At 40.2% G+C, this 12,022-nt stretch overlaps 1 protein-coding gene across 1 annotated transcript; it reads left to right on the forward strand.

Moving 5' to 3' along the window:
* Positions 1 to 2,409: 2,409 nt before the first annotated feature.
* Positions 2,410 to 8,781, forward strand: sgk2a (serum/glucocorticoid regulated kinase 2a). Its single transcript, XM_068744492.1, has 12 exons — positions 2,410 to 2,430; positions 3,069 to 3,127; positions 3,663 to 3,720; positions 4,443 to 4,526; positions 5,211 to 5,342; positions 5,943 to 6,055; positions 6,860 to 6,896; positions 7,028 to 7,114; positions 7,228 to 7,323; positions 7,819 to 7,974; positions 8,386 to 8,475; positions 8,626 to 8,781. The coding sequence occupies exons 1-12, from the start codon at positions 2,410 to 2,412 to the stop codon at positions 8,779 to 8,781; spliced, it is 1,089 nt and encodes a 362-aa protein (XP_068600593.1).
* Positions 8,782 to 12,022: the final 3,241 nt, after the last annotated feature.

Below are 12,022 nucleotides of genomic sequence, written 5' to 3' on the forward strand. Positions count from 1 at the left end.
ACCAGAGAGTGCAACAATCCACATTTTTGCACTATAAACGATCGATTTGGGATTTGGGAGTGCTCTACAGTTTACATGTGATGAAAACTGTGTTCTTTGAAATGTTTACATTTTATGTCAGGATTGGATTGACATTGTGAGATCAGTGTTATTTTACTGGACTGGTTTAAGGGCTCTGGAATCTTATTTGTGAGTCTCTCTGGTGGGATGTGTGTGTGTGTGTGTGTGTGTGAGTGTGTGCGCCTTTCAAGTTAATCCTACATCACAGATGCCATTCTACCATATGAATTAATAAATGTCCAAAGCTGTCTTGTCCAATTGAAGTCACTGCCTCTCGTCTTACCTGAGGGATCGTAGCTGTGCGTGAGCGTGTTGCATTATTGACTATAAACTTGCTGTGCTTATTTCACATCCCCCTATTATCCATATTGTCGTAAACAGATTGCTGTGAGGGCAAGCACATCTTCTCACACCTTTGTGTTTGTTTCAGTAATACCACGCCACATTCACTTGAGAACTTTCATTTGCTGTTTCTGAATATAAAGCATGACCGTTCAGTACAGGGGTTAATTCTAACGCTTCCCCAGATTAGATGCTTTAGCTTTCCTGTGTAGAACGATCAACTAACTAATATAACAGATTTACTGTGGAAATAAAGCATACCAGACACATTGAATTGTTTAAACATGAAAGCCCCAGCATGCCCAGAGGAATCTTTCATTTTCTCCAACAAGCTCAGCACGGTGGCACAGTGGTTAGCGCCCTTGCCTCACAGCAAGAAGGTTGCAGATTCAAATCCAACTTGGGGCTTTCCTGTGAGGAGTTTGCATGTTCTCCTTGTGTCTGCGTGGGTTCTATCTGGGTTCTCCAGCTTCCTCCCACCACCAGGTCACTCGTTATTGAAAAAGAGAATTAATTCTCAATTGACTTACCTGGTTAAATAGAATTAATTTCTTTCGAGAATAAATATGGTTGCCCAGTACTGAACCTGACCTATGTGTCATCCTAGTTTAGACATGTTTTTACTCTCTTTCTGACAGTTGAAGATGATATTAAACTCATATTTGTGCTTTTATTGCAGAAATGGAGAACACACCTTGCATGGTTCTGCTCAAGAAGACAATTTAATCCAGTCGATGCGTGCGCAAAAAGAATTAAGCAATGAAATGTGTGTAAAAAAAAGAGAGAGATTTTGTACAAAAACAGAACATTATTTTGAAAGCGGAGACAGCGGAAGTCAGATCTATCCTCACGCGCGCGCACACACGCACACGCGCTCGCGTGAAAGTCAGAGTGGAATTTGGAGCGCTTCATCAATGATTCTTATTGACCTTCCTGCATGGTCTAAAATAAAAAGCAGGAACTGACTTCAGATCAGCTTCACCTGAGCCCGTCTGCACGCAGGTGAGCGAACTGCGCTAAAGTCACACAGATAACAGATAATCAATATGTTGCCTCTTTGCTCAGTTCTTCTCGGCTCTATTTGTAGTTGTTGGTAAATCAATCATTACTGTTGTATGACGCAAATATTTGGTCGATTCTTATTTATACAGGATACACCTATTTATATAGGATTCATGAAGACCTTGGGTTTAGTCCTCTCATGGAATCTTTTTTATTTATTTAGCTCTACAGAGCTCGGCCAGTGAAATGTTTCCATTGGATTCTACTCATCGTTTATTGATCTGTAAAATGTATTCTGGGAAACCGTTTCAGTCCGATCGACTTCCTACAAACTGTATTTTATTTATGGGGTCATGAAGTCAGGGTTTCAGGCTGGTGGATTTTAAGGTGATTCTGATGACTAATCCTTTGGGCGCAGAGCAGCTGATTAACTTCCTTGAGTGTTGTTGGAAAGGATTGCACATTTACTTGTCAGTGGAGAGATCATTATAATTTAGACGACTCTGTGACGCACATGATCATTTAAATACCTGCAGACGTGACGTCTTTGCATCCCTTTGTGCCTTTTCCACTTATTATTTCACCTTGACTTCAGTCGGTTCAGGAAGTGAATTTAATTTCTAGAATAACAACATTCAGATAGTTTTATCATTCTTGCAGGATGTTTCTGGTTTTACAAATCTATTTATTTAATATAGCTCTGATGCATCAAGACTGCATAAGTTTACAGTAAATTCAAAGTTGATATTTTTGTCAATAAATTGACACCTTGTGTGTTTTGACAGAAATGAAATATAACACAGCAATATTTACAATGTAAACATGTTCACACACACACACAAAATGGAAGCTTCTCACAACAAAGAACTCTAATCTGTGAAATGAGGACGAAGGCTGAAGGCATCTGATGGTTTGAGTCCCAAACTGTTGACTTTCAGCACCTCAACTGATCTCACAGGTCTTTCAGGCACTGATGCTGAACCTCCGGGGCGAGTGGAATGGATGATGGCCATGGCTCACTGTAATGTGAGTGTATATTAGTTTTTGTATTCAGAGGATTGCTGTCTTCTCCTTTCATTTTTTTGCTTTTCTTAAACCATGTGAGATCTGCTTAGAGCTAAATACAGTCGTTATTTTAAGAAAATGTCTGTGAGCATATTATTTATTGAGATCGTTATTTATACCGTTGCTTATAAATCATTGATTTGCTACGCTACAGTTTTGAGGAGACGTTTGTTCTCCAGTTAAATTTGAGGAGTGCGTGTTTAATATGCTTTTACATATATAGAGGGAGTTGAACCATTGAAACCTTCTCACCTTCGCTGTTTGATCGCTCCACTTTGTCAGACCAGTTTGTGCCCTTGAGTTCACCCAAATGAACAAACAAACACACGGTTCCCTCAATAGACAAAAGTTAAAACCTGAATCCGCCACATCCGGGTTCTAACGGTCATATAATGGAAACCATTCAGGACTCATATCCCCATGTGTCCTCTTAAAATAGTGTGGAAGCATCGGCGTGCTTTCATGTGGAAGTCAGCCTTTAGTTCTGTGAACAGGAACTCAGTCATGTCGGTTGATGTGCACCAAATGAATCAGAGTGACGTCGAGTCTAGTTTTAGTTCTTTTACCGACTTGTTTTGTGTTTCTTTGTCCTCTGGCAGCGGTTACCATCCTCCTCTCCTCCTGACGACGTCAACCTTGGACCATCAGCAAACCCACAGTCAGTAGCATATAGACGTCCTTCCCATTAACTCTGCTACCGTATCTTTAGATTGTATATCAAGAAGCAGAGACACGGCGAATTTCTGAGCCATTCCTAAAATGATGCCATTTTGTTTGTCCGTAGTTTCAGATATTATTTTGTCACTTTATCCTGCAGACCATAGAATAATAATTAATAATTTAATAAGTAATACCTTGCTATGTGAGTATAATTCATTCCAGGACTGAGCTCGTAACGCAAATTCAAAACAATGGAATTTTTTTTTATTGCTATATGGACGCACACACACACACACACTTGCTTTATTTGGATCCATCACTTATTATAAAGAATATTTGCAGATACAGCCAAAATCTACAATCCACAGCTCGCAGCGCTCACCAATCTAGCGTCAGCGTCTAGAAGCGTGCTCGAATTTATACTCGCATCTCGAGGCAACATTTTGCTCGCAGGTTTGGTCGTATGTCAAAGCGCTCGTATGTCAAAGCGCTCGTATGTCGAGGCATGACTGAACTCACTCTTCTTGTTCCAGTGCCAGGCCCACTGACTTTGACTTCTTGGCTGTCATTGGCAAAGGGACCTTTGGAAAGGTAACACTAAATCAATTACTTATCTCTCTATCTAACCCGTAATTTGTTGAATACATCTGGAGCTTCCTTTCTGTAACTCATCCGGGCCAAATATTCCCTGATTGAATGGTTTCAACAAGGCTCGTGGACGTGCTGTGATGTTTAGGGCAATGATTAATGGTGAGTCACGTAGATTACGACTTTCTCTCTTCGCATCCACTCAGCTGCAGGGATTTGACCTCTCTGACCTTGTCACTGACATAACAGAGGGACAGTTAGCTGCTACTGACATATCATTGCAGACAGGGTCAGAGAGTCTACCCGCTGAGTTCTGCCTCATCAACATGCGCCACCTGCGTCATGAATCATTAACTCCACAGCTCGCCGAGGTTACCTCAACATCATCCAGCCACTGGAACGGCAACATACAAAAATGGAAAACAGAAATAAAGGAGTGGTTCACCCAGAATTCACTCTCGACCATTCCTCTCCTTGGTGGGCAGGTTTTTTGTTCCACAGAAAAGCCGTGCACAAAAATTGTTTGCGTTGCACGAGAATAGTGTCGTATCTTTTTTGAATATCGACATGCTTCTCAGATTTCCCAGTCTCATCTGTTTCCACAGATCATATATCTGTGTTGAGTTCCCAGAGGGGGGGGGGGGTTCGATATAATGTCCCGACAGCAGTGATGGTGGCTCCGACTGTTTACCAAACAAAACGCTCACAAACAAACCTTCATGCAGGTCCTGCTCGCCAAGCTCAAAGCTGACAACAAATTCTACGCTGTGAAAGTTCTGCAGAAGAAAGTCATCCTGAAGAAACAGGAGGTGAGCTCTGCTTTCCCAGAAGGGAATGGGTTTACTGGATCGGTGACAGACGTCCTCTCTCTGGTTCCGGAAAAATCCTTCTTCAAATTCCTTTCATGGCTCAGATCACGTGAACCCAAACCGTACTTCACATGAATGCGTCATAGGGAGAGTTTTACTGTTGCGTAATCAGACGCTGCCTTTGGTCATGATAATAGATACACGTATTTGTTCTTCGTGGTGCTCCAGTTTTTCAGGTGGAAAATGTCCTGAAGCGAGCCAAGAGGACCGTGTGTAATTATCTGAGTGTTATGAGTAAACACTGTTCGGCCCGAGCATTATGATCTGAATCTTATCTAATCTTTAGTTTGTTCCGTACAAAGGACAAACTTTACAACTCCCAGAAAATCAACTGAACGGCTTCTCTTTCATCTGGAGTGTTTGCTTCTGCTGAAGTTGAAATGTTCACTTGTGCTTCTTCTGCACTCTTGGAACTTTCTGAGGCTTCAATTGCAGCACTTATTCATCACGTTTCAGATGTTCAATGTGCTCCTTATTCCCCCTAATAATTCTGATTATAATTTATTTAAAAAAAAATCCTCACATATGCTTGGTCTCATGAGAGAAACTAGATTCTGCTAAATGGTTATCTAATATCCACAAATTAGCCAAGGTTGTAACTTTTTCCCGCTTTTCTCTCCACAGCAAAAGAACATTATGGCAGAGAGAAATGTGCTGCTGAAAAGCCTGAAGCATCCTTTTCTGGTTTGTCTACACTACTCCTTCCAGACGCCAGAGAAACTCTACTTTGTCCTTGACTATGTGAATGGGGGAGAGGTATGTGCCTTAAACTAAATAAATGCATGACTGAAGGACTTGTTTGTCCATTTTTGTGGGAAATATTTTGTTAGATTTAAATGAATGAATGACTAAGTGAACGGTGCCTCCTAAAAATACAAACTTTACATAATAATTGTTAAAAATCATTTAAAAATAAGACATTAACAAAGCTATTCATAACTGGACAGAACTCGATTACCGTATTTCCATTTTTTAATGCTAAGTTAGGCTAAGTGAATACTGTAGCAGGTCTAGTTTCATATTTAGCATATAAACGTTAGAGTGGTATCTTGTTTTTTCATCTAACTCTTAATCAGAAGGCAATTAAGTTTATAATTTTATTTCTGTACAGTTTGCTTCCTTGTTGATGATCTGGCATCAGACAGCTCTATCTATCTATCTATCTATCTATCTATCTATCTATCTGTCTGTCTATCTATCTATATATCTGTCTGTCTGTCTATCTATCTGCAACCTGCAAACCAAACACAGAAGCGCTTCCTGCTTCTTTCATCCCTCATTTCTCTGTTCTACCCTCTAAATCGTGTTTTGTCTTCTCATCTGTTCATCTTCCTTTCTCACCCTGTTTGTCTGCAGTTATTCTTCCACTTGCAAAGAGAGCGGTGTTTCTCAGAGCCCAGAGCGAGATTCTACACTGCTGAGGTAGCGAGTGCTATCGGCTATCTCCACTCGCTCAACATTGTTTACAGGTCAGACCCTTAATCTCTGGTTTGTGAAAGGATCACTTCAGCTCATAATCTAAAACAGGGCTGTCAAAGCCAATCGCACAATAAAATTAATTGGTGACTCGGCCGGGTCGTGAGTTCGACTTCCATCTAGATTGATTCGGAGTGAGTTGTGGGACGTCTGCATTCTCTCCAGTTCAAACAGAAATAGATTGCACTTGGTTTGTTGTGCTTGAAACAATGGATTCAAAAAATATATCAGTAGGCAGAAAGAAGGTTTTGTCTAACTGTAGAATTAGAGGCGAACTGTAAGTATGCAAACTGCCCAGGCGAGCATTATAGGTCGTCCCGGGAGGACACATCCCACCGCATCATGAGCGGCAGCCTTTCATCCCGGAGCGTGCTTCCTTCTGCACGCCAGAGTTCAGTTAAGAGAAAATAGTTCCTATGTACTGACAGTGAGGGCTGTGAATTTGTTTAAGTAACTGGATCACGATATGTTGCTGTTGAGTTTTCCAAATGTTTTATTTTGGTGCTTGGAGCACCAGAAGCAAAGTGCCTTCTTGTTCCTTTACGAACAAGAGAAGGTGGATGTCTCAGCTTCTGCCTTCTCAAAATGCCAAGCAGCACAACACTTAGTATTCTGAATGGATAAATATTACTACAATATGCATTTCTGGAGGAGAACCTTCCGCCTGAATCAGAATTTATTACATCCAGACCATTTAGGCTCTGGATTTTAAATGCAAAATGCAAAGTAGTACATTTACAAGTGATTTATTTTTTACTGTTTGTCCTGACAATTGCCTTTTTTCTTGTTTGTTGAAGAGATCTGAAGCCAGAGAATATCCTCTTAGACTTTCAGGTGAGTATTATATATGTGTTCCTGTGAGTTTTAACGCCTACGTATGTCATGTCTTGGTCTTTTACTGGTCATTGTAATTATACTAGTGTGGCTGACATGTTAAAGTCCTGGCTTATGTTTGTTGTGTTCAGGGCCACGTGGTTTTGACAGATTTCGGTCTATGTAAGGAAGGCATAGAGCCGGAGGGAACCACCTCCACTTTCTGTGGGACTCCAGAAGTGAGTGAAAAATAGTCATAGAAATTATATCTCTAATTATCTTCACTTGCAGACAAACTGGCTAATGAATTACTATGAGGTTTAGAATCCTGTCTGTCCGTGTCCTTCTACAGTACTTGGCACCGGAGGTTCTTCGTAAGGAACCGTATGACAGGACAGTAGACTGGTGGTGTCTGGGGGCCGTGCTCTATGAGATGGTCTACAGCCTAGTAAGTGTTATTTGCACTATAAATCAATCGTGTGTGCAAAGACTGAGCACCCGAGGATGGGATAAAGGACATCTCATGGAATGTCCAGAATAGCGGAGGTTCATCCTCTATGTCCACATGGAATTATCTTGATAGATTCATAATCCCCATAGGATGGCCCGTCTGACTTATTCTCTGATTGACATCTCATCTGTTGCCACCATCAGGTCAGATTGTAAATATAGCTAGTGCATATTTGTTGACAACAAATTCTTCACATTGTCAACAGCACCAGTGCCTAGCAATTATTAACACATCGTGAACACACTGTAAATATAGTTCTGTTAGCATTGAGACGTTAACAATGCTGTAGATCCTTGCTTACATGTAGCCTATAAAATATTTCTATTTTTCATCCTTACTGCAAAATGGACGTGTCTGTGTGTGTGTGTGTGTTACTTATTTATCAATACAACTCTTGTACTAAGGATGTTTGTGCCGGCTCCTTTGCTTCAGCCTCCTTTCTACAGCACTGACGTTGGTGAAATGTATGAAGGGATCCTCCGCAAGCCGCTGCGGCTGCCTGCAGGGAAGTCGGACGCCATCACCTCTATGCTCGTGGGTCTTCTGCAGAAGGACCAGCATAGACGCCTCGGGGCCATCGCCGACTTTGTGAGTGTGTTATGCCTAAAAGATGGTTTTCCAGATTAGAAATAAGTCACATTTTAAGACAAATGATCATGGGCACAGGACTATTAAATTAGCTTCATTGGGCTTATCTCCTGTCTATCCAAGGAAGCCTTATAAGTTTCTCATAATTTAAATCTATATAATAATAATAATAATAATAATAATATGTGCATGTGAATGATTGTCTGTCCGTGTGGTAGTGTGCCCCGCCTCTTGCCCGTTGACTGCTGGGATAGGATGCAGCACGACCCAGTTCAGAAGATGGATGAATGGATGAATGAATGAATAATAGTAACACAAATATCTGTTGGTGTTATATCTTGTCGTCATATGTGCCATTCTAATCACAAACTGCAGATACATATAAATAATGTGTTTTTATTTTATCTGCAGTTGGAAATTAAGAACCACATATTTTTCTCTCCAATCAATTGGGACGACCTTTACCACAAAAGAATCACTCCTCCTTACAACCCTAATGTGGTGAGTAGTTTCTGCTCACCTGTCTTTTGTCAAGTGTGTGCACTCTCTGAAATATCTCCTTACAATTATAACCCCCCGGTGCTAGTTTCTAAATGTCAGCCACAGGGGATCCGTCAGTCCTTGATCAAAGAGTTTTTTTTCCTCTTTCAGAGAGGTCCGGCTGACACTCAGCACATCGATCCAGAGTTCACCAGAGAAATGGTTCCTAACTCGGTGAGTCGGACCCCTGAGTTCAATGCCAGCGCCAGCGCCAACAATGCCTTCAATGGGTTCTCCTATGTCGCCAATGACGACAGCTTTCTGTGAGGTGGGAGTTACTTGTTACAAAGTTTGTCCACGGTGGTAAATTGAACCGAGTGATCACACCTGCTCCCAGTTGAGAGCTCCTCATGTGCAAATGAAGAAATCCCTTACTGCATATATTTATAGGTGCAAGCATTTCAAAATGGTTTGTGTTGAGGTTATACCACAAAGGGAATGTCAATGTCACAGTTGAATAAATATGTATACTACTCTTTTCCTTGCGTGGATGTACCCGAACCTCTCAGCACATATGAAGAGCTCTCCAGATGTAGGAGAATTGCACAAACCACGTTTATGACATTCATTTGCATTTGAATTAGAAGCATGTGAGGATGAATTTAACCTCACATTCTTCTCTGAGCAGGCACAATTCTATCACCTGTGCGCCTTTTCACAATAAAGACCAAGTTGTCTTGCAGCGTACATGCAAACTACAGGCTTTATTTTCCTGAACTACTGCCCAGGCGCGAAACAATTAAAATCCTTTATATTTGTTCTCATTTTCAGGAACAGCTAATCATACAGGCTTGTCTCATCCCATGCAAAAGCAGCAACATGTTGAGCAGAGACAGTCAAATAATCCTCTGTATGCCACACATGAAGGATTTAATAGAGCTTAATTTGAACCTTTAAACTCTGTTTCTCATATTGACGTTATTATTGCCAAAAATCTCCCTCTGTCACTTTAAGAAATTGTAGTTTTGACACCCATGAATCCCAGTTAAAGCTATAAATGCCCTCAGATAAAAAATAAATGGATGTACGCCAAAATAAAGTTCCACAAAACTTGCATTCATTTGCCCTAGCCCTTGTTTTACACCTTAATGTTGTCTATCTCAATAACATATTTTTTTGTTTCACAGAACACAGTGCTGATATTTATTGTTGTGAACATAACACTTAACCTCTGGGTCCACCCCTGCACTGAAACAGGAGATGACATCCAGGAAAGAAAGTGAAAAATCCCAAACAAAACCCAATAGAAAGCTGTCTGGGAAAAGAAATGCAGATTTAACAATACAATGTTCTTTTTGCTTTTTAAAAGCCGTTTCTAAATTCTCACAAGGAACCAAAGAAGCATTCCTCGTACAACAATAAATAGATTCCTGTTCATCTTATCGTATAATGTCAAAAATTAATGTAAAGATGATGTTCTGATGTTGAAAACTGCTCCATGTGGTGCCATTTTAAATGTCTATGCAACGAGGACTGTTATTTGTCGTCTGTAATTGAACTGGGATGAAGCCTGTAGATGGAGGAGTGTGATTTTATTTAGTGTTATTTCATGGTACATGCAAAGACGGTTTATATTATGTTAAATGCTGTCTATAACATCTGTAAATATACAGTAGCAGCTATGCTAGAATGATTTACTAAAATATGAATTGATTATAGTTTAACCAGGAAGTGCCTCTGCTTTGGAAATTAAGTTGGTGATTGATGGGCATATGTCATTTTATTTTATGATCCCATTTAAATATGTACAATTAAAGTCTTGATTGTACAGTTGATAATAAACGTCATCTCTTCCAATTCTAAAATAAATAAAAAATCCTATTTATTTTACAAACATCTGTTAGTTTCATTGAAATCATCATTTCTATGTAACCAGCAATAGAAGCGTAAATGTCTTCTTCTTCTTTATGACCTTGCGTGTCCGGTTGTTATTTGCTGACTGATCCTGTGAACGGAGAGCTTAATGTTAAATAACGTTGGGCCGCGCTACCAGCACCGGCATCATTTTTTGATCGTATGTATAGTATGTGTGTGTTCATGTGAAATTTATTAATAAATCACATGCCTGTCAAAACAGGTAGATGTTCTCTTGTGTGTGCATTACATCAATATGTATATTCTGTGATCACTAAATGGTATGCAGGTAATATTGTATATTCAAAGCCTGAGTGGTACAACAGACTACAGCAATATCTACTCTGGTCTGTTTACATTTGAACTTAAAGATATTTCTAAGACGGAAGTGTTTGAGGGAAAAAAGGGGGTTCTCCAGGTCCTCCGGTTTCCTCCCACCCCCAAAGACATGTAATTAAGGTGAATTCGTTACTCCGGATTCACCGTATGTGCAAATTTGTGCGCGCGTAGTTGTCTGTCTATGCATGGTCCCATGATGCGCTGGCGACTCGTCTGGAGTGTACCTCACCTCTCACTCAGAGTCAACTGGGATAGACTCCAGCAACACCTGTGACCTTCAAGGTGGATTAAGCGGCTCCTCTTCTACAATAAAATGGATGGACTTTATTTATATAATGGAACTCTTTGTTTCTGAGCGCTAACTTAAAAGGTCACATCTCTGTTTCAAAATATAATATTTACCTGTAATATATTTGAATAAAGTTATTTCACAGACAGAACAGGAAGGTGACATCAGATCATGTTCACACACATCTGACATATAGTATGGTGTATGTTTGGCAGGTAACGGAGCAGAGGAGAAGGAGGTCATAATAGATCAAAGTCCCTTCAGCGCTGCACATATCATATTATTGATGCCAGTCAATATTACCAATTAATGTTTGATTAATCACCAAAGTTCAAACACTTCAGTTACAAAAAACAAATATTAAGAATCTATTAACAGAGAGTAGCTGAAAGCAGACAAGTGACGTATCATACTGACATCATTCTGACATGGCAGCAACGCCACAACATGAGCCCTCAAACATGACTAATGCATCTTTTCAAGAGCCGTCAGACAAGTCCAAATTAATACTTTTTAGAAAATTACAAGTCTACACATTTACTTCAATTCCATTGCATCACTGTGTGTAATGACAATAAAGTGTTTTAAGTCTATTCTTACTGTTCAGCATTCCCAGATGAAGTGGCTCTCAGTTGATTTGTGACACCTCGTTTTCAATCAAATTCATCCTATTTGTGTTTGGAATCAATTAAGGCCATAAAGAGTCAAAGGTTCCATTCTGGAAAAAAATTGGGGAGGAAAGTTAACCACCAGAACAAGTTTCAAGAAGTCTTTACAAGATATACTGAAAGCTATTGGTCCCCTTTTCATCCAACACGGTATCGTATCAGTTGTATCACTTCTGACCTCTAAGGTGCGCTCGTGCGTAATTACGCACAGCTGATACGGTCTTCGCGCAGCGAAAATCTACGTTGCGCACAAAAAACAAAATCCAACCTAAATTGAAAATAACATAAACACGTAAAAATTCATTCCGTGCTATTTTCCACTGAGTCAGTGAGTGGCCGGTGACTGGCTGCTCCGGCT

Source organism: Brachionichthys hirsutus, chromosome 2 (genome assembly GCF_040956055.1).
Source record: "Brachionichthys hirsutus isolate HB-005 chromosome 2, CSIRO-AGI_Bhir_v1, whole genome shotgun sequence".
Lineage (NCBI taxonomy): Eukaryota > Metazoa > Chordata > Actinopteri > Lophiiformes > Brachionichthyidae > Brachionichthys > Brachionichthys hirsutus.

Bases quoted from the DNA above. Each gene is read 5' to 3' on its own strand.
- sgk2a (XM_068744492.1), top strand. From the start codon at position 2,410: ATGGCCATGGCTCACTGTAAT. The intron at 2,431-3,068 runs GTGAGTGTATAT...GTCCTCTGGCAG, and splicing joins TGGCCATGGCTCACTGTAAT to CGGTTACCATCCTCCTCTCC. The intron at 8,476-8,625 runs GTGAGTAGTTTC...TTCCTCTTTCAG, and splicing joins CTCCTTACAACCCTAATGTG to AGAGGTCCGGCTGACACTCA.